The sequence below is a fragment of the Chelonus insularis genome, unplaced genomic scaffold, assembly GCF_013357705.1.
Source record: "Chelonus insularis isolate UGA/USDA-ARS -01 unplaced genomic scaffold, ASM1335770v1 contig_397_pilon, whole genome shotgun sequence".
Taxonomy (NCBI): domain Eukaryota; kingdom Metazoa; phylum Arthropoda; class Insecta; order Hymenoptera; family Braconidae; genus Chelonus; species Chelonus insularis.
The window spans coordinates 809,100-832,375 of NW_023276552.1; the positions used below are offsets into that span (position 1 = coordinate 809,100).

Below are 23,276 nucleotides of genomic sequence, written 5' to 3' on the forward strand. Positions count from 1 at the left end.
AGTGTCAATACAATGTCGGAAGATCCTTATAAAAGAAGATTCAATAATGGAAAGCATCAGTTTATCACAAAGTTTCTTAAGTGTTTTGCTTTGAGTATAATAACTTTTCTTCACTATGACAAAGTTTATGATTATCGTGCTTCTGCTGACAGTTTCTGTAGCTGTCATGTCAGCTCCTTCATTTGAAGGTAGATATCGATTTACTTTTATTGGTTTAAAATTTGTTTTATTGAAATTATTCCGATATTCTACTCTATAAATTGTAGCTTCAGTGGACTGAAGCATGAAGTCTTTATCATACTTTTCACTAAAAATAGTTTTAATCTTTTCATAATAATATCTGAGCATAATTAATGAACTAAATATTGGATAATTAGCAAAATATAACAAAGAAAATTTGAATTTCAATGGTTCATTTGTTTGCAGAATATGAACCTCTTGAGTTAAGAGGTGAAGAATTTGAAATCGATGGAGAGAATGAAGACCACCTCCGTCATCGTCGAGTTACCTGTGATCTTCTTTCCTTTAAAGGAGTTGTGAATGATTCTGCTTGTGCTGCCAATTGTCTTAGTATGGGAAAATCTGGAGGAAGCTGTCGTAATGGAGTGTGTGTTTGTCGAAAGTAATTATTCTCACTAATTTTCTTTCAAAACACTCTTAAATAATATACATTAATTTTTTATCACACATCTCTTTTCCTTTTACAGAGATAAAATCGTAGATTTGTGGAAGAAAAGATTTGGCTGAAGCATTAATACATAATTTACTCAACAATTTCAAGGCTGTTTGAATATTTTATCTGAAATATGAATAAATAATTTGAATAATGTAAATTTTCAGGTCTGATTTTATTTAGTAAATTAACTCCGTGTGAAAATTCCGCGAATTGAACACTACATTAATTAGACCGTTATAATTCCTTTTGAAGGTCTGGTCTTTGATGAGACAATATCCCGAGGCTCAAGCCCTAATTATAAAGTTCATATGGCTTTGATGGACACCTCCATCTACTATCAATATCATTCTAGTCTGTTTTCATCCAAAATCGATACCATCAAACGAGAGATGCACTACTCGATTATTGTGAAAAAAGCCAATATAACTTGGACCCTGCACTTAGTCATGAAGAGGTCATTGTGAACTTCATATTTGAATTTTAGCATTATTAGACGGTCTTTTTAATATGAAGGGTTGAAGTTCATGATAATACTTCTTTCAAGCTTAAAAATACTCGGACAAAGAGTGCAAATAGTGTAGACTAGTCTTTTTAACGTTTTATTAAAATTGGATTTCTCTTTCTTTCTGGCATCTCTTTCCTGTTATGCTTATGTACATACATATATTCCTTTTACTTTCAACATACATACTGCACTGGTCTATCGTATATTCAAAGTGGCCTGAGAGTGGTTATAATGCGCATTGGGCCGGCTTTTAAAATAGGAACAAGTCAGTAAATATGCTTACAACAGAATTTTCATTACTATTGTCCATTGTTCATAATGATAGTTTTATTCGCATATGTTACATTCAAACTAATGTTACTACCTTCTTTTAACAGTAACTTCAAATTGCTTTTAAGAAATGTAGGTGAATTTATTCCATTTGCTGTTACTTTTGAATTAGATCAATATTTCTTCATAATATTTTCGAAATTTTATTCTTTTTTTGCTCATAAATTATTCACCAACATACATTTTGCTTTTCACCATGTCAATTAAATTGATAAAAGGTTTTTGAAATTTATCTAGGGAAATTAATCCAACTTAAAGGTTCTAATAGATAAATTTTAATAAGAATAATGAATGTAAAATATTTTAGAGAAGAATAGAGCGAATTTTTTTCAAAGAAGATTTTGTTCTATTAAAAATAAAAAAATAAAAAAATGAAAAGTAGTAAATGATGGAAGACTAGTCGATAAACAAGTAGAGAAAGATAGCGAAAAAGTAAGAAAAATATAGGGGATGTTTTTCCTGTGGTTCAGGGGGTGGAGCTTGAAAATAAAATGATAACGAGCACGTCCGGAAAAAAGTCTGCTTATTACGTCACGCTGAACGCAGTCACTAATTAGTTACATTCAAAGCAACGTGAGCAGGTAGGTCGAGAGCAGAGTGGAGTAAAGAGATGATGGCAAGAACCAAGGCTGTTGCTATTGCGACTATGTGGAGCTGAAATTTGCTTCCCATCGTGAAAACGAAAAGGAGACGCCGTCATTATTCGCAGGTAGATAAAAAACAACGTACCCACCTTCATCATTTTTTGTTTCATTTTTCCTCGCTTATTCCTCATCTCTATCTTCCTCTGTATCTCCCAGCCATTCTACTCCTTTTTTCATCTCTTCTTCTGAATTTATCGTGTGCGTTCTCAGCTTCCCATACCCGCATATCTTTCTCTTTTTTCCACTTTCATTTCTCTTCGGCATTATACCTTTGGCCTGAAATTAAAACAAAAATAAATAAGAGATGAATATAAGTAAAATGAAAATGTTTCGTAGGTTGAAAGGTTTTATCTTCTTTAGATGTTTTGAAATTGGTATTGCTATTGTATATTAATTAGTCGCCATATTTAATTATAATTCTCACTGATAATTAAACATTTTTATCATATATTTGAAATTAAAAGAATTAAAATTAGAATAATTTTAATATCTTTTAGTAATTCTGTTATAAATGAGTTGCTTTTTAATTTAAAAAAATTAGGAAAGGTTCATTTATGGTGGAAATATTTAATGTTGATATTGTGAAGAGTCTGATATGTAATCAAAATCAATTGAAGTACTAAAATGATCGAATTAATAGGACGAAATTTTTCGAGTAGTGAAGCGACTTGGTCTAATTAAAAGCTTGTCCAATCCGCTTAACTAGTCAGTCGGGGATGAGCACCTTGAGGGATTAACAACAATCTCGTGGTAATTATCACGACAGCGAACTTTAAGCTCTACTTTTCTCTTAATTTTTTTATTACAAACTTCATTTAAAACAAAAAATGCCTTCGGGTTTATTATATAAGATTAAAAACTTTATTAAAAGAAAAGTTAAGACAGATATGTATTGGATTTCAACATTAAAGGTAATCCAACTAATATTTCCCGTTACTTCAGTACAATTTGTTCCTGATCCTGTATTTTCTTTGTTCGTTGACTGTTGAAAAAATTCGATAGTAATTTTTCTCAGACGATTACTTGAGTTAATTGAGCAGTTTGATAGATCCATTGAGTACTTCTTTCCGACATTTGTCTCTTAGTTTCTCTCACAACTCTCATTGTCTTTTATTCTTTCTATAGATTTAAGTACCCACAAGAATCTGTGAGCAACGCTGTATTTTTCTCAGACGATTAGATCATTCCAGACAACAATTATTGCCAATTTGGTAATGCAATACCTTTTTTTTTTTTTTCTATTTCAATATATAAGTCATTGGGTTCTATGAAACCCACAATTAAGTGTCTTTAATTATGGTAACAACATATCAGGTGGAACTGATCACAGCGATGGAAAAAAATTTTAAATTAAAGATGCTGTCGACTGATGTCAGCACTTTGAGCTACTTTAGGCTACTTTCTATACGAGAAACACTCGTTTTACATTTTAACGTAATCATGAATTCGTAATAGGTTAACAAAAAAAATCCCAAAAAAAGAATGATCACTTTTACAACGAGCACTTTAAAACGATGTGAACCAATCGAATCGATTGCAAATTTTTTTTGATGTTAATTGTATGAAATTAACAGTTTAAAACCTGTCAAAAAGACTTTCAAAACTCTAATTAACGTAGTTATGTAAAAAGAGTATTTTTACTCGCAGATGTAAGACAATCTTTTTTCCTAATAAGAAATAAAAATTATAAAAATACTTTAATGACCATTGGAAATTCTGTAATTGCATTTCTTTTTAATAATATATCAAAGTTTTCGAATCAATCAAAGTGAGTTCAAGTCTTCAATTACGGTTGTGATACTTAAAGTATTAGAAAAGAAATAAAAAATTCCATTTTATTGTATTTTATTTGATGAGTTAAGTCTTTTTTTTTTAATTAAAATGCAAAGGCGATTACTTTATTGCAATTCGTTATTCTTTTTATTGTGTAATTACGTACTTTCCTTAGAATATTATAGTATTCAAGTATTATTGTAGTTTATTTTCCTAAAAAAGAAGAAGTAAAAATTTTTCAATAGAGAAAAAAGTCAGAACCGCAATTTTTTTCGTAATATTGAGCGTCGAATGAAAGTGAGACATTTCTTTATGTGTTAACGAGACTCTCTAGCATAGTTGGTAAAAGATGGGTAACATGAAAAAAGACTGAGAAAAAGGGAGTTAGGAAAGGCGAAAAACAGAGAAAATGAAAGTCGAGCAAACGAGCACGCGAAAAAAAAAAGAAAAATGAGTGAAAAAAGGTGGAGGGTGTAAGAACGTAGGATGGACATAGACAAAGAGAAAAATACTCGCACTTTAGTTGACACGCACTAGTATGTGTCTCTGTGTAAAAAAACAAGAAGTCTCTTGTGGCAAAGAGATGAGAGTCATAACAGAAAGGTGTATGGGTGTTCTCTTTTATCAAAAACCATTCACATACTTTACACCCTTCGTGTTTTATACGCATCTCCGGATATTTTCAAAAGTCACCACGCCAGAATATACTCTCTAGCTTCCTTAAAATTTATAGATGAATGGATGTACATTTCTGTATCTCCTTGAGGGAGATAAATTTCAAAATATCATACTCTGATGATCGAACATGATGATTCTGTAAACAGTTTCATGTAGATATTTTTTTCCAGATAAAAATGTTTTCATAAAAAAAAAAAAATTTATCAGCAAAATAATATATTCACAGTGCAAATTGCGCTAAAATTTTTCGTGATGAAGCAACATTTACCCAACTATAAATTTAAAACAACACTTTATTAAAATTGGAATCAATAAATTTCATGCTAGAAAGTATATGAATAATTAACAAAAAAAGAATTAAATTATGATGTTTTATGATTATTTTGCGAATAAATAAATATTACTCATTACGATATTTAATTAAAATTAATATTTGTTGAAGTAATTTAATAAAACTTTTAATTATCAAATAATTATTAAAAATTTTAAGTGCTAAAGTTCTTCAAAAGTTACCTAATTAATAGAAGATTAAAAATGTTTTACATCTGTTTCAGACATTCTCATTATTTCCAGTGTCATTTTTATATTAAAGGAATGTTTTTTTTTTTTTTATAAATAATCCTCGGATCTATATGTAAATCTACATAACGAATAAAATAAAAAATAAATGAAATAAGAGAAATAAATAAATTGAAAGCTTGAGTTGATGATGCTTTCAAGAAGATCATATAAATTGTAGATTTTATTAATGTCTCCTGTAAAAAAGACTAGCTCTTTCAACATGAAGCAGTTCTTGTGTAAACACATAAAATATCTCATTTTAAATCACCTTATTACTAGAAATAATTGAAAATTATTAATCCTATATTTAAATAAGATAAAAAGTTAAGTATTAAATTTATAAATTCATTTATTGATTCATTTCTCTTAAATAAACGTTGAAAATACGATTTCTTATTATTATTTCTCGAGCTGCTATCACTTTCATTTTGACTTGTCATTTTTCATCATACTCTCTTTTTATACTCCTTTGTGACAGCACCAGGAAGATGAATACGATAGATTCGCCAAATTCTTATCTTGAATAGGGAATTCATCGATATTTCATTTTTGCGAAGAATCTTCGTATTAGAATTTTTCATGTTATTCAGAAATTTTCAATAAAATTTTAACAAAAAATCTATTTGACTTTCATTCATTCATCTTCTTCTACTTCACCAACTTCACCAAAGCAAATACATATGAAACGTATTTATTCTTGTATTAAAATGTTATTTATTTCTATAAAATAAATCCTATTTACACTGTAGTTGACTTTGACGATTATCATGTCCAACCATGATACAATAATTTACCCCAATTCAAAAAAAAAAAATATCTAAGAAATTTTTCTAATCAAAAACTTTTCAATCAGTGATAAAATCCAAACTTGTTTTTGATAAAAAAAAATTTATCAAGAAATAGAACTTAATGCTGAAGATGTTAATTGGCAGACTCGAACATTTTTAATACAAAACTTTACAAAACAAAGTTCAATTGCAATCTTCCAGTAATGATTAAACTTCGAAAACCATTAGCTTAAGTAAAGTCAAGATTTAACGATGGAATCAATCGTCAAGTTGAAGCAAAATACGTGCATCTACTATTTCTCTACTAACTCCTTTTACTGACTCACAACTGAGAACGTATTCTATTTTATTTCAAAGCTTGTACGTTAGCCAACAATGACTAGTTCGTGCCAGGCTTATACACTTTTCATAATCATCTTTATAGTGTCCTTGAAGTGTACATCAAAGCTGAATTACCTGTCCCATGCTGTAAAGAACAGAGTGCATTTCCTCGTTGAAATTCACTGTCCTACTTTGTTATTACAACTATTTACATTTATTTTTATAGCGTTCATGTCTTCTCTGTCTCCATTTCCATGCTGAATCCTTTTTCACTCTCGTATTTATCTAAGTTGTCGTTAAACTGAAATCGAAATTGTTTATAACGATACTAAACTACATTTATTTAGTACTTTAAATGAAGTAGATTCTCTAGCTGTTTAGGAGTAATTTCGTTGTCTAATGAATTTTGTAATGAGAAAGTACATTAATTGAATGATACACTTGAATTACTTCTCAATCAAATCAAAGAATACAATTCAATTTAGCAAATAAAGTGATTTTCTTTCCTTCAATTACTATAAAATATTTATTATTTCCTGTTTGAGAAACGGATTTTTTTTTTAATGATAAGTCTTTAGGCCAAATATACTTTAAACATTTTCTACATACGAAATATATACTTAATGAAATTGATGAAACAATGTTGTAATGGCGAGAAATTATAAGACATGAAAATGGGCATAACTTTGATGCTAATTATGCTACGGGGTTGATCGAGGGCTCATTTAAGAGATCTAAGAGAGCGGAATAGAGTCGATATATTTAAAATCATAAAAAGAGCATAATTTATGCAAAAATTGAAGAAAATTCCCGTTTTACCCCATTTTAGGGGTGAAAAAATTAATTTTTTGTATTTTTGACCTGATTCCGCATCTCTACACATTAAGACGAAGAGAATGAGTGGTCGAACTTGAAAATCGGACAACTTTGATTTTTCGACCCTAAAAAATGGCAAGTGGTACCCCTTTCCATTTTTTTTGGCCAAAAAATAAAGGTACTCCGATTTTGATGATTGAGGGCTCATTCTCTTCGTCTTGATGCGTAAAAATGCGGAATCAGGGCACCGGTCAAGAAAATTCACTTCAACACCCTTAAAAACGGGTTACACTAAATACAAATTACGAATTATCATCCCCTTGACTTTGAACCACTATAACTCGTGAACGGATGGTCCAATAACTAATTTTAGGGACGTTTCTAAAAGCTCAAAATCTAAGCTAAACATACATATTCATGACAAGTGTTGAAAAAATTTCTTTCACCCTCAAAATTGCTAAAATATAAAAAAAAATCACATTTTTTTAGGGAGTTACCAACTATTTTGGCAATTTTAAGGGTAAAATAAATTTTCTAAACACTTTTTATGGATATGAATCTCTAGCGTAAAATTCTGAAGTTTCTAAACAGCCCCTAAAAATCATAATTAGATGAATTGTATCGGAGTTAGAGAGGTCCAAAGTTAGAGATCAGACGATTTTTCGACCTTACTTCGACTTTGGACCTCTATAACTCTTGAACAATTCATCTAATTATGATTTTTCAGGGCTGTTTAGAAACTTCAGAATTTTACGCTAGAGATTCATATCCATAAAAAGTGTTTAGAAAATTTATTTTACTCTTAAAATTGCCAAAATAGTTGGTAACTCCCTAAAAAAATGTGATTTTTTTTTATATTTTAGCAATTTTGAGGGTGAAAGAAATTTTTTCAACACTTGTCATGAATATGTATGTTTAGCTTAGATTTTTAGCTTTTAGAAACGTCCCTAAAATTAGTTATTGGACCATCCGTTCACGAGTTATAGTGGTTCAAAGTCAAGGGGATGAAAATTCGTAATTTGTATTTAGTGTAACCCGTTTTTAAGGGTGTTAAAGTGAATTTTTTTGATCGGTGCCCTGATTCCGCATTTTTACGCATCAAGACGAAGAGAATGAGCCCTCAATCATCAAAATCGGAGTACCTTTATTTTTTGGCCAAAAAAATGGAAAGGGGTACCACTTGCCATTTTTTAGGGTCGAAAAATCAAAGTTGTCCGATTTTCAAGTTCGACCACTCATTCTCTTCGTCTTGATACGTAGAAATGCGGAATCAGGTCAAAAATACAAAAAATTAATTTTTCCACCCCAAAATGGGGTAAAACGGGAACTTACTCCAATTTTTGCATTAATTATCATTAATATTATAATTTTAACCAATGCAATAAGAAGATCTCGTTCTTACAAATTTATTGATATGCTTTTTTTCTATATAGGCCTTATAGATCCTGAGTTATTCGCAGAAAACCGAGTTATGCTAATATATCATCATTTTATTAATTCTATTATGTACATTATTTTTCGAAGTAGAAAATGTTTAGAGTACGTGCGGCGTAGAGAGGTAAAATTTAACAAAAAAAAAATTTTTCCCCCCAAACGTTCCTCATAGCCCCAATCGGGGAACGAAATTTGTTTATACTGGAATATTTTTTTTTTATATATATACAAATTAAATAAAATATTCACAGACAATGCAGAAATCATAAATCGTTTTCTAACAATTTATTTTTATAAACAATTTTTTTCAATATTCCTCTTCAATTTCATTTTTTTCATAAAGATTTATTTAGTGTTCGAATATTATTTTTCGTTACAAGCTGTTACAACGAAAAAAATTCCTTTATTAAATGTCAAAACTGTTATAATAAATCAAATAAAAATTGAAAATTATTATCTACCACATTGCTGCCACAAAAAAAAAATCAGAAAATTGGCCAATATAGTACATTTTCTCCTAACATGATTTCTTAATTGAGAAAGATTTACGACACTTGAACAAAAGTCTTCAAGCATTTATCCTCCATATACTCCAAGTACACACATTTATTCCACACTTCATACTCCTACTTATCCTCATAAACATCTTACGCAAATTTTTCTTTATTGACAAAACCTGCTATTGACTATTCAGCTCAATTTATAATATTTTTCTTTTACATTCAAACGATTATTCATAATACATGATATTTATGAACTAGTGTTGGCCGATTAGTTGCATCATTGGGGAATCATTGGATTGCATTAAATGTCAGTTAAGTCTCATAAACATAAACGCATAAAAATCTAAAACTAATCATTTTTTCTTGAAATAATGCTGAATAATTAAATAAGCATCTTCAGATGAAATCAAATTTCTTGATTGGCTTCGCTTCCCACGACCCTGACCTGAGGCGTTTAATTATTATCACTGAGCGTAACGCATTAGATTAACGCACATGAAACCTCTCGCCTTGCTCCATCCACTTTAACTCCTAATTGTAGGGAAGGGAGAGTAGAGCTACAACGTGAGGGCAGGGAATGATATAGACTCGTGCCACAAGCGCAGCTGATTCCAACTACTAGTCGATCGCACGCAATTCCATTGTATGTTAAGCCGCTAATTGCCCGTTCGAACTACCCCCCTTCCCCCCTATACTCCACTAGATCTCAAGTCTATTGAATAATTTACATAATATAGCTATTATCTTAATTGTATATTTATTGGTATACTTGAAAGTTTCTTTTATTAAAATACCAATTATTGATTTATTGCATTCATGGTTAATTATTTGCTTGCACATGAATATCATCTGTAATGTGTGATTTCACTCGTGATCGTAGTATTTGACATGCGTTAAATACATTGTAACATTATGTGTTCACATGGAGATGAGGCATAAATCAGAAACTTAACAAATTGATAATTATTTGTAAGGAATGACATTTATGATGAATTTTATAAGACTCAAGTGTGGAATAATTTTTTTTATTGACAAATAAAGAGAATTTTATGATAAATTCGTTGATTGATTTATAATCATTCAGGAAAGCAAATTATATGACTTAATTTAAATGAGTTAATATATCATCACTATCTGCAACCTCTCAATCAAGTTTATGATCATTTATTGCCAATGAATATACGGTTCATTGAAAAAAAAAATGTATCTGATGCAGTCGATTTACTTCATCTTAGTTATTACAAATTGAAATATAAATCAAATTGAATAAAATAGGAAAATACATTTATCCCTTTTCTATTAAAAAAAAAATGTATGAACTCAATCCTCTACTTTCAATGTAGAATTTACCACTACAATAAACAGTGTCGACATAGAATCAATATAATTTTAATTAATTAAAATAATTAATTGATTACATTTTTTTCAAAATGATTATTTCCTTGTAGAAATTATTTAAATGATAATAATAATTCTAGATGATTAAAAAAATGAATAAAATATTATATAATTAATTAAATTTATGCTTCAGACCTAGAAAGATAAACTTGATAAAAAAATTCAAGAATTTAATATTATCATTTACATTCATAGCAATGTTTAACTGTGAGTACAATAAATATTTTCTCCTTTCAGTTGGATTTAGGTGAAAAAAATCATTCCATTATTATAAATGACTTTATTATGGAAAATTACAAGTCATATTTGAACGATTAATGGTAAAACTAAAGGAGAAAACACTAATTTGACTGATACAATAAATCTGCTGTTACAAGATGTTACTACTAGCAAATTTCATACTTCTATCTTTTTCTTCGAAGTAACACCGGTTGCGCAAACAGACGACTTGAGATTGCACACGAGTTACACACTCAGGATGAACGTGACTGGTACGAGATGAAAGAGACGCCGAGCGTGCAATGCCACATTAACTGAATTCTCGGCTGATCATTACTGACCTACCTCACTTCACTTTTATCACCCAAGACTTATATCCACTTCCTCAACAATTTATAGCCATTAATAAATCACCAATTACAGAAGAAAGTGTGTAAACTCTAAGTGGTGCTATTATTTACGATTACATTATTCTATTTCCATTGAATGTAAAAGGTGTTATGGCATTGACTATTTTCGAGTGTGAATGAATAAACACTACGTAGTTTTGCTGATGTAAGAAAAAGTAGCAGTGTCAGCCCGTTCACTATACAGGCATCAATTGACCAGGATAAAGAAGATGCAAGTAAGCAAACATATCATGATGAGAATACAAAGTACCAACTTTTCGATTCTCTTCAAGTACTATTCAGCCAACTGCATCATTTATCAGAATAGAAAATGAAGGAATTTAACAAAGTTCCTATTTATGTTTATTTTCTATTGATAAAAGACATAACAGAGAAGAGATTCCAATTTTTAAAGGCAATTTCAAGAGTTGAATAAATTTTTCAACTCCATGGATATCCAGGACTCACGAGAATAAAATTTTTTATTTTAAGACAATCGTAAAAGCTAGATTGATTGAATGAATAGTTGATAAATTTTTTTATTTATTTGTTGCAAATGATTTTTTTTAACTTTTGAAATGATTCATGATAATGCTAGAAAGTTTAAACTATATCGATCAGAATTATTTGACGGGTAATGAGTTATTGAAGTACGTAATATGTAGTAAAGACTGTATAATGCTCTTTAACATACACATTAGAGAGAACGTAGTAAACTTGAGTTACTATTATCTGCTAGTTAAGACTTGTTTTCTACTCATTAAAGTTATGAATATTTTAACTTTTAATAGTAATTGCCGGGAAAGAAAATTTTTGTGTAAAAATAGAGAAAATGTTGAGCAAGTAGACAGTAACCCGTACATGAAAAATTCGATCCCCAAACGTTCCCTTCGTGGGACTATGGGGAAAGTTTGAAGAACGGAATTTCTTTTGTTTTGATTATACGTCTCTACGCCAAATGTACTTTGAACACTCTCTAATGCAAAAGAAAATAACTTAATAAAATTACTGAAATAATGATGTATTGGCGAGAAATAATAAGACCTGAAAATGGGCATAACTTCAATGCTAATTATGCTACGGGGTTGATCGAGGACTCATATGAAAGATCTCGATGAGAGGAAAGAAGGCAATATGGTGAAAATCATAATTAAAGCATAATTTATGCAAAAATTGAAGAAAATTCCCGTTTTACCCCATTTTAGGGGTGAAAAAATTAATTTTTTGTATTTTTGACCTGATTCCGCATTTCTACACATTAAGACGAAGAGAATGAGTGGTCGAACTTGAAAATCGGACAACTTTGATTTTTCGACCCTAAAAAATGGCAAGTGGTACCCCTTTCCATTTTTTTTGGCCAAAAAATAAAAGTATTCCAATTTTGATGATTGAGGGCTCATTCTCTTCGTCTTGATGCGTAGAAATGCGGAATCGGGGCACCGGTCAAGAAAATTCACTTTAACACCCTTAAAAACGGGTTACACTAAATACAAAATACGAATTATCATCCCCTTGACTTTAAACTCTTATAACTCGTGAACGGACTGTCCAATAACGGATTTTAGGGACGTTTCTAAAAGCTGAAAATCTAAACTAAACATACATATCCATACAAAATGTTAAAAAAATTTTTTCCACCCTTAAAATCGCTAAAATATAAAAAAAAAAACACATTTTTTTGGGAGTTGCCAACTATTTTGGCAATTTTAAGGGTGAAGTAAATTTTTAATATGTTTCTTATGGATATCAATCTCTAGCTTAGATTCTGAAGTTTCTAAACAGCCCCTAAAAATCATTATTCGAGAAATTGTATATGAGTTATAGAGGTCCAAAGTCGAAGAGTGGATGATTTTTTGACCTTTCTTCGACTTTGGACCTCTATAACTCTCGAACAATTTATCTAATCATGATTTTCAGGGGCCATCTAGAAATTTCAAAATCTCAGCTTGAGATCTATATCCATAAAAAGCAATTAAAAGATTTCTTTCACCCTTAAAATGGCCAAAATAGTTGGCAACTCCCAAAAAAAATGTGTTTTTTTTTTATATTTTAGCGATTTTAAGGGTGGAAGAAATTTTTTTAACATTTTGTATGGATATGTATGTTTAGTTTAGATTTTCAGCTTTTAGAAACGTCCCTAAAATCCGTTATTGGACAGTCCGTTCACGAGTTATAAGAGTTTAAAGTCAAGGGGATGATAATTCGTATTTTGTATTTAGTGTAACCCGTTTTTAAGGGTGTTAAAGTGAATTTTCTTGACCGGTGCCCTGATTCCGCATTTCTACGCATCAAGACGAAGAGAATGAGCCCTCAATCATCAAAATTGGAATACTTTTATTTTTTGGCCAAAAAAAATGGAAAGGGGTACCACTTGCCATTTTTTAGGGTCGAAAAATCAAAGTTGTCCGATTTTCAAGTTCGACCACTCATTCTCTTCGTCTTAATGTGTAGAAATGCGGAATCGGGGCAAAAATACAAAAAATTAATTTTTTCACCCCTAAAATGGGGTAAAACGGGAACTTTCTTCAATTTTTGCATAAATTATGCTTTAATTATGATTTTCACCATGTTGTCTTCTTTCCTCTCATCGAGATCTTTCATATGAGCCCTCGATCAACCCCGTAGCATAATTAGCATAAAAGTTATGTCTATTTTCATGTCTCATAATTTCTCGCCAATACATCATTATTTCAGTAATTTTGTTAAGTAATTTTTTTTGCATTAGAGAGTGTTCAAAGTACGCCAAAGATCAAACAAACATCAATCTTTTTCTTCCTTCAAAAAAAATGCCCCAAACCTCATCACAAACACCAGGATTCATTTTTCGCTTATCTCCAATTTTTATCACTCATACTCATATCCAGGATGACTCTTTAATTCTGTTTAATACCACTATCCATACCCATCCATTAATATTCCATAACATAATTACATAACCTGGAGCTTAAAATTGCATTCTCTTATTTCTTCATGCCGTTATGAGCTTCAATGTCAATAGCACGATTATGAAATTAGTTTCAGTGCACTGAGAGCAAGTAACATTTTTATCCTCTTCCGGGATAAACAGGCGAAGAAAGTTGAGTGTTTAAAAGTATCAGATGGAATTGGTATAGCAAGAAAAAGCTGATGATCTGAGGTTTACGTAAATTGAATCGTCACAAATCCATTTCTAAGAGGAGAGGAAGAGTAAAAAAAAAGAAGACGATCACGAGTAACGTTCCTAACGTGTTATAAGGGAAGGCACGAGGTAAGGATTTTGAATTCTTGAGTAAACTAGCATCGACTTGCGCGGAAGCAACGGAAGAGAAGATTGAAGAATAGAAGAAAATATCATGAGTAAGTATGCTGTAGAATGTATATAGATATTTCTTACTTCTGTAGACCCAAGTGATCGATGGAATTACTAAGCACATAGCGATTCAATTCTCTACGATTCTCGATTATGTTCAACTCATTCCATCACATTGATTCACCACCATTTTACACGCACCAGAATTTGTATTTGAATTCTCTTTTCAATTCGTTCTTTCACAGGAACTATTATATTTAATCCTTTCAAAATTTATCTTTCAATTTAAGATAAAAATTCTATCTTTTACTATTTATTATTCTCTGTCTTATTTGATCAGAAATACAAACAAGTTTATGCTTTTTTTTGCACCAACGTCTTGACTAATTTGCTCAAGAACATTTCATCGCATTCAAATTAAGATATTTAATCCACAAGCAGCAGTAATTAAATATACACAAATGATAATAAAGTACGATTATGGATAAGTTAATTAAAATTATCAACAGACGAATTTATTTTGACTGGTAATTAATTAAGTAGCTTACAAATGAAATATAGAAAAAAAGATAAAATTGAATACCACTGGATGAAGAGAAAGTGAGAGTTTACTGCTATTTAATGATTTAACATAAGAAGGTTATTATTTAAGATAAATAATTAATTCAAGCCAACTCGTTATGATCATTAACTTATTGCAATGAACATGTGTAGTATTTTCCAATTAGTTTCAAAAGAGTACATCAAGGTTTATTATGATTAATGTGTTTATCATTCAATAATTGTTGATTGCCAAGAAGTAAAGGCTTTGAATCAGATGGAGTAAGAAATGGCTGGAAATATATAGCAAGAAACAGGCTATATCTTGATAAAATATAATTGTCGAGTGAGTTTTCAGTATTATGACACTCTAGACGACCATTCTACTAACTACTTGAAGAGTTTTGGATTGTTGTGGCGCCATAACACAAATACTTTGATGCTGCAATCGTATTTCAAGACTCTTGTAACAGTGTCATCCTTGATGTCATTCAGACTAAATCCGGTCAGGAACACTTTTAGTATCGTTGAGTTTTATCTTTTTAAAATTAACTCAGTATATAGTGATGTTACACATAAATAGGTCTGATTCGTTGGTCATTTATTTTGATATTTCGTCACTGCAGGAAACCTTCTCTATTTCGCAACAAAAACGTCTCAAATAAGAGAAACTTGAGCACTTTTTTGTATTTTATTATGTTTATCTTTTTATTGCTTTCAATTTAAACACCATGATTCACTATCTTATTTACTGTTTTCGCATAAATGGATGCTGCAGTGTATAAGAAGTTCAAACAAATTCTTACTCTCTGTTTATTCAAGTATTTTTGTCCTTAAACACTCAATTTATTGTTAGATGTTGTGTTTCATAAGTATAAGTAGGGATTTTCAAATTTAAATATTCAGAATGTGTTCTCTTCTTTTTTTTTGCTATGGATTATGAGAGTTATAAAATTTAATAAAACTTTAGTATTGTACATGTTTATTATATATTATTTATAAAAGTTATATAAGTTTGAAAAATAGGAGAATTTATATATATATTGAAATAAGTTAATAAAAAAATATGATTTTTTTTTGTTTTTAATTAAATGAAATTTTTAATTAATAAACATTTTAATTAAAATTTATAATCAAATTCAGTCAGTCATTATTAAAATTATAAAGCTTGAACTAGTAATATATTTAACAATGAAAAATAAAATGAAATTAAATATTTATTTGCTATTTATTAATATATCAATAAAATATAATTTCAATTGGATTGATGAATATTTTGTTATAAAAAAATTAGTAGGCAATTCAATTTATATCTGATAATATGACCACCATTTATGAAAATATTTTAATATAAATTCAATGAACATCACAGAAAAGAATTACTTTATCTTATTAATAATTAATAAATATTATTACAATAATTTAAAATTACATGAGTGGATGTTGAACTTTATTTACAAAACTACCTTAAATCTTTTTGCTAAAAATGCTCTTCACGTATACAATTAAATGCAAGTGAATTATTTAATTTGTCATAGCTTGCTCTTCAAATTCTTTTTTACCAGCTTCTTCACAATCTTTACAGATAAAAAAAGTCCTCAAGTGTACTAAATGATGAGTAAAAAGAAGAGTAACAAAAAAAAATCAATTTTTTTCAAAAGCTTAACTGATCATTCAATGGTTCACTTGTCTCCTTTCGTTATCCAACTACTTGAAATTTTGCTGTTCAACCCTTTGTCAACGACTTTTACATGACTTAATATCGAGAAGCTAATTCTGTTCTTTGTGAAAATAAATATAGAAATAAACTAATTTTGAAGATCTTCAACAAATATGATATTTATAGTATAGTGTCTCTATCCACATATATGTGTCGATAATTGATTGAGAGTTGAATGAGGCGACAAAAGAGCACTGATGCTTGATGAAATGGTTGAGCCGTCCAGCATCTGTTTGAGGACACTCTTGTTGAGTATCCTCTCGTCAAGCTGCGTTGATCGTCGGAGATCCTTCGTCTCTTCTGCGCTTTGTATCATATATCCCCACTGGATTCAACTACTTTTATGGAGACTCTTGCAAGCTAAAAAGAAAAAAAAATGATTAGTATGACGATTTATCTCAATTAAAAAAAATCCGATTGGTTAAAATGCCCAGAAAAGTTGTGTCATTATACGGAAGATATATAAAACCGGTCATTCAACCGATCGCTTTTACTGTATATGCCAAGAGGATAATCGTCGGTGAATGAACGCCAGTCTCCTCGTAAAACAGGCGCAGTCACATTTTTACCCCCTTTTTTAGATTTTCCTCTGTTTTATGTCCAATTTCTATCTCCACCCATTAGCTAAATTATTATTATTTTTTTTTATTCTTTCTTCGAACAATACAAAGCTATTTTATGCTCGAAATAAATTGTGGATGATGAAGTTACGTCATTTTCAGCACTCCAAATATAATGATGATAACTAAATCGCATTTGTAAGAATGTAAATAAATGAAATAAATGATTTTAGGAGGATGGAGATCACATAAGAGACAGGATACTTGACGAGATAAACTGATGGTCAACAAGTGAAAGGCTGGACAATGTTTGTGGCCTTCTCACTTAACGAAACTCATCTTTTTTCTCTTTTTTATCGCCATAAATCGGAATAAACTCTAGCTTTACAATGCCACCGGGTCTTGATAGACTTTCAAGACAAAAGGGGAATTCATAATGAGAAAATCAAAAATAGGTAGAGATATAGAGGTGATATGAAAGTGTGAGAATTATGTCGTTAATGTTTAATTGCATAAAAAATCCAAGTAATTTAAAACAATGCTGCTGATGAATAAGCTAAAAAGAGAAGGGTTCGTGGTAGGGAGATTGAAAATAGTGGGCAATATAGAAGAGACTTCAGAGGATTTTGGATTGCATCTTACCTACTTGGAAGCAAGGCGGGGATCACAAGAAAGGCGCGTACTATATAAAGCCTGCTGGTCAGACGAAGAATCATCATATTCTTTTCAGGATGAAGGTACGTACGGCTGAAACAAATATCCAAGTGTTATTAATCAATAAAATATTTTTTTCATCATCTTCTTAGGTGTTAGAGTTTTTAATTAAATTTAATAAATCAATCAATTCTCTGATTGACCATAGTTCTTTTTTGGTGAATCAATTTGTCGTGTGAAACGTAAGCGAGTAATTTTAATGAATATTTCATATTACATTTGTTCTATTTAACCTGTCAATTTTTAGTGTCAGCAACAGATGACAGGGCTTTGTGATTTTTTTTCAAGTCAAAACAGCACGGAAAAATTAAAGGAAATTTATACTTCAATGTTTGTTAAATATAATCATTCAATATTTCCTTAAAAAAAAAATTGAAATAGTGATTTTTAAAAGTTTAATAGTGAATAAGAAAATTATAATGTGATTGTTATTATTAGATATTTACTATTAATTAGAATAAAAAAGTATAGACGAAATCAATTGAAAGACACGTGTTTTAAATGTGGAATGAAAGTATAATCAAAAAGGTCATAACCATTCAATATCGAATTAATATGAAGTTGGTAATAGGTAATAAGATTTATTACAATTCATAAATCCACATTTGTTGTATGATTTTAGGTATTGAGTTTGGTCCTTTTGTTTGCGTTTATAGCCACAGTTTATGGTGAGTCATCAATTACTATAAAATTATCTCATCCGTTTATTCGAAGAGCATATACCATCTGTTTACACTAGATTAATTAATTAAATGATGCTTATCCAGGTGGTTACATCAGCAGTGGTTGGTCTAGTGGTGGTGGTGGCGGAGGTTGGAAATATGGAGGAGGTGGCGATGGAGGCTGGAAATCCGGAGGCGGAGGAGGTGGTGGCGGATGGTATGGCGGTGGTGGCAGTGGCGGTGGAAAAATTATCAAAGTAAATCATCAATTATTTTGAATGAAAAACAACGAATCTTTCAAAAAATACTTTTTGGAGATGACAAAAATTTTTTCATCTAAGATGGAAAATAATGGGTTTTGCACTTGAAGGTCATTACGGTGAGCGGTGGTGGAGGTGGATGGCCAAGCGGTGGAGGCGGTTGGCCTAGTGGTGGATATTCAAGTGGATGGAGCAGTGGAGGATGGCCTAGTAAAGGATCTGGCGGTGGATGGAAACTCGGTGGGGGAGGTCTCAGCAGTGGTTGGAAACCTAGTAGCAGCGGATGGAGCAGCGGATGGAAACCTAGCAGCGGGTGGTCCAGCGAAAGCAGTGGTCAGTATTGATAGATATATTGAGCATGAATTTATGATTAAAATTATAGACTTTGTTTGACCTGTTTTGTTTTAATTGATTGTTTCGAATCAATTTTACCAGACTACTATATAACATTACTCTTCGAAAAAAAAATGTTTACTGCATTATAAATAATTTTATACAATATTTAATTTTTTTGAACTGTCTGATATCTAAAATATCAGTTCTATAATATTGTTTTCGAAGGGAGTTGAAATATTTAGTAATGAATTAATTATTTTGATAGAAAGCATAGTATGGAATTTATTTGAATTGTTTTTGAAATTATGAATACAATTCTATAATGCAAACAAGATGACTAAGAGACAATTTGATGATTTCAGGTTGGTGGTAATGATGTCTCTAATTGTCATTTGAGTACTCCTCTTGGCATACCTAGTGAACTCCCAACTATTTAACTACCAATTGATCATCACATTCATGAGTGATGTGGCACAGTTACCATTTGAGCATAATCGATAATTATTTTTATTCTTTTAAATAAAGTTTTATATTTTTTTACTTGATTTTTTACAAGGTTTGTTAAAAATTATACTGAATAATAACAGATACTTTTGTCCAAGTATTTTTGTATATTTTTGCTTGATGAATAAAAAGCTTGAGAAGCATACACATAAAGCTGTATATTACATCAATTGTCTAGAAATCTAGTTTTATCTTTGCTCGCAAAAACTTTGAGTTCTTTCAAGCAAACTTCTTCAAGGATCTCAAAGAAAAGAATATCCGAAAAATTACAAAGAATTCCCGAGTGTGAAGCTGCCAGTTAAAAGAAATAAAAAAGAATAGAATTGAAAAATTCGCGAGCGGAAGCAGTCGCGGTTCTGACAATTCGAACTTGGTCGTCATTGTGGACAAACGGAAGTGACTTCCGGGAAAAGCCAATTCTCTTTTACTCTTCCTTTATGAGCCACCTACGGGATTCTTTGTGTTGAGAGTAAATTTGCTGCTCTAGACTCGGACGGAAATGGACATGAAACATCACTGTGAGTATTATGCCAATCGATTTTAGGACTATGCAATTACAGGATGACATTAATTGATGTTGCAAGTTATAAATGACACAAACGTGAATCTCAACGCCGCGTATCATGAAAAACAGCTATTCCATCTACTCAATTTACGTCGACAAATTACATTTTGCCATTATACAATATTTCGTTAAATCACTGCGTCATATTTATTAGTAGTGAAAATTAAACAGCCTTAATGTATTCATTTAGTGAAAATCTGTGAACTAAATTTTTCCGGGATAGATGACCATATTTTTTTGAAATTTACAATTCATTTTTCTTCTAAGATTATATAAAAGTAATATTTAGATAATTTAAACAATCGTCTTAATTGTTGATTTGTATTTTTTTATGAAAATGTACTGCATGTAAAATATAGCAACTATTTTTTTGTCATGCAGAGAATAGTATATTATGCTACACGTGTGAGAAATGAGAGCATGACCCACGTACAAAAGTAGAAAATGATGTCATTATTTTTCCAAGAATTTTGCACATAGCCTATCTTACTGCAGCTTCTCTTACCACTATGATATCCAAGACAAATTACCCGTATGAAAAAATTCCGTTCCCTGACGTTCCCATCGTGGGACTATGGAAAAAGTTTGGAAAACGGAATAATTTTTTTTTTGAAAATTTTCACATAATAAAATTAATAAAATAATAATACATTGGCGAGAAATTATAAAACATAAAAATGGGCATAACTTTGATGCTAATTATGCTACGGGGTTGATCGAGGACTCATTGGAAAGATCTCGATGAGAGGAAAGAAGACAATATGGTAAAAATCATTTTTAGTGCATAATTTATGCAAAAATTGAAGAAAGTTCCCGTTTTACCCCATTTTAGGGGTGGAAAAATAAATTTTTCAAATGTTTGACCTGATTCCGCATTTCTACGCATTGAGACGAAGAGAATGAGTGGTCGAACTTGAAAATCGGACAACTTTGATTTTTCGACCCCAAAAAATGGCAAGTGGTACCCCTTTCCATTTTTTTTGGCCAAAAAATAAAGGTACTCCGATTTTAATGATTGAGGGCTCATTCTCTTCGTCTTGATGCGTAGAAGTGCGGAATCGGAGCACCGGTCAAGAAAATTCACTTTAACACCCTTAAAAACGGGTTACACTAAATACAAATTATGGATTATCATCCCCTTGACTTTAAACCCCTATAACTCGTGAACGGATGATCCAATAACTAATTTTAGGGACGTTTTTAAAAGCTTGAAATTTAGGCTACACACTCATATCTATAAGAAATATCTGAAAAATTCCTTTCACCCTTAAAATCGCGAAAAATTAAAAAAAAAGCACATTTTTTTGGGAGTTCGTCAACTATTTTGGCAATTTTAAGGGTAAAAAGAATTTTTTAATTGCTTCTTATGGATATGTGTTTTTAGCTTAGATTCTGAAGTTTCTAAACAGCCCCTAAAAATCATTATTCGATTAATCGTTCAAGAATTATAGCGGTCCAAAGTTTAAGAGTAGACAATTTTTCGGCCTTACTTCGACTTTGGACCTCCATAACTCCTGAGCGATTAATCGAATAATGATTTTTAGGGGCTGTTTAGAAACTTCAGAATCTAAGCTAAAAACACATATCCATAAGAAGCAATTAAAAAATTCCTTTTACCCTTAAAATTGCCAAAATAGTTGACGAACTCCCAAAAAAATGTGCTTTTTTTTTAATTTTTCGCGATTTTAAGGGTGAAAGGAATTTTTCAGATATTTCTTATAGATATGAGTGTGTAGCCTAAATTTCAAGCTTTTAAAAACGTCCCTAAAATTAGTTATTGGATCATCCGTTCACGAGTTATAGGGGTTTAAAGTCAAGGGGATGATAATCCATAATTTGTATTTAGTGTAACCCGTTTTTAAGGGTGTTAAAGTGAATTTTCTTGACCGGTGCTCCGATTCCGCACTTCTACGCATCAAGACGAAGAGAATGAGCCCTCAATCATTAAAATCGGAGTACCTTTATTTTTTGGCCAAAAAAAATGGAAAGGGGTACCACTTGCCATTTTTTGGGGTCGAAAAATCAAAGTTGTCCGATTTTCAAGTTCGACCACTCATTCTCTTCGTCTCAATGCGTAGAAATGCGGAATCAGGTCAAACATTTGAAAAATTTATTTTTCCACCCCTAAAATGGGGTAAAACGGGAACTTTCTTCAATTTTTGCATAAATTATGCACTAAAAATGATTTTTACCATATTGTCTTCTTTCCTCTCATCGAGATCTTTCCAATGAGTCCTCGATCAACCCCGTAGCATAATTAGCATCAAAGTTATGCCCATTTTTATGTCTTATAATTTCTCGCCAATGTATTATTATTTTATTAATTTTATTATGTGAAAATTTTCAAAAAAAAATTATTCCGTTCTCCAAATGTTCCTCATGAATATCATTCATGCTCACTCCCAACAATGAAGAAATTAAATTAACCATTTCTCGCAAAACTACGTGATGTCATTATTATTCCATAGTTTAATATAAAAAATCAATCTAATTGGCATTGGAAGGTTATGACCGAGATCAATTCAACAACTCAACTCTAATAATGCTTTGACAAGGTTCCGCTTTTACCAAAGCTTTTCATAGAATTTTATATATACAGAAAATTGTATAAATGTGGAATCGAGTAAACTCGAGAAGCACCTGGCGCTAATTGGATCCTTCGAATGTGCGCTTCGAAAAATGTTGAAAGTCCTTTCGCTACTAGTAAAAGTAGAAAAAAATTCTGTTCATCGACAAGCCAATATGCTTGAAAGTTTCTTGGTATACGAGTCTCTGAGCGTGCCGCCTGTGACTCGTTAATTTCAAGTTTTAAACATTCTACTCAGTAAAAAAAAAAAAAACAAACCTATAAACGTTCCGATTAAACTTTTCCTTGGAATTGTAAAATCAGAATTTTTATTTTTACAATTCTATCAGGACTACAAAGAGAAGGTAAAAATGCAAAACTCATCAAAAATCGATTGACAAAAAGTTTAGAATCAATTGAATGCTATAACGAACTGTGATTGGCTTGTACGTATGAAATAATAAAGAACAATGAAGCAAAATATTGGAGAGGTCGGATTGGACAAACGTAAAAGATATAACAAAA

The 23,276-nt window shown here is 30.8% G+C and overlaps 2 protein-coding genes and 1 long non-coding RNA gene across 3 annotated transcripts in view; 2 read left to right on the plus strand and 1 right to left on the minus strand.

Moving 5' to 3' along the window:
- The first annotated feature begins 28 nt into the window (after positions 1-28).
- Positions 29-833, plus strand: LOC118067802 (defensin-like). The gene is made up of 3 exons (XM_035084763.1): positions 29-188; positions 427-622; positions 708-833. The coding sequence occupies exons 1-3, from the start codon at positions 116-118 to the stop codon at positions 745-747; spliced, it is 309 nt and encodes a 102-aa protein (XP_034940654.1). The 5' UTR covers positions 29-115; the 3' UTR covers positions 748-833.
- A 15,474-nt stretch (positions 834-16,307) lies between these two features.
- Positions 16,308-23,276, minus strand: part of LOC118067690 (uncharacterized) — a 58,850-nt gene continuing 51,881 nt past the window's right edge. The window contains exons 3-4 of the long non-coding RNA XR_004690415.1: positions 17,787-17,891; positions 16,308-16,944 (exon numbers count right to left, since the gene is read on the minus strand). This is a non-coding gene — a long non-coding RNA (uncharacterized lncRNA). The remainder of the gene's footprint in view (positions 16,945-17,786; positions 17,892-23,276) is intronic.
- On the plus strand, positions 17,861-19,765 carry LOC118067689 (glycine-rich RNA-binding protein 7-like). Its single transcript, XM_035084566.1, has 5 exons — positions 17,861-17,881; positions 18,481-18,526; positions 18,626-18,777; positions 18,891-19,113; positions 19,479-19,765. Exons 1-5 carry the CDS (start codon positions 17,876-17,878, stop codon positions 19,487-19,489), a joined length of 438 nt encoding a protein of 145 aa, XP_034940457.1. The 5' UTR covers positions 17,861-17,875; the 3' UTR covers positions 19,490-19,765.

Coding starts and splice junctions, on each gene's coding strand:
- LOC118067689 (XM_035084566.1), top strand. Junction 18,527..18,625: donor GTTTATAGCCACAGTTTATG/GTGAGTCATCAA, acceptor ATGCTTATCCAG/GTGGTTACATCAGCAGTGGT. Junction 18,778..18,890: donor GCGGTGGAAAAATTATCAAA/GTAAATCATCAA, acceptor TTGCACTTGAAG/GTCATTACGGTGAGCGGTGG.
- LOC118067802 (XM_035084763.1), top strand. CDS start 116: ATGACAAAGTTTATGATTATCGTGCTTCTGCTGACAGTTTCTGTAGCT. Junction 189..426: donor GTCAGCTCCTTCATTTGAAG/GTAGATATCGAT, acceptor ATTTGTTTGCAG/AATATGAACCTCTTGAGTTA. Junction 623..707: donor GGAGTGTGTGTTTGTCGAAA/GTAATTATTCTC, acceptor TTCCTTTTACAG/AGATAAAATCGTAGATTTGT.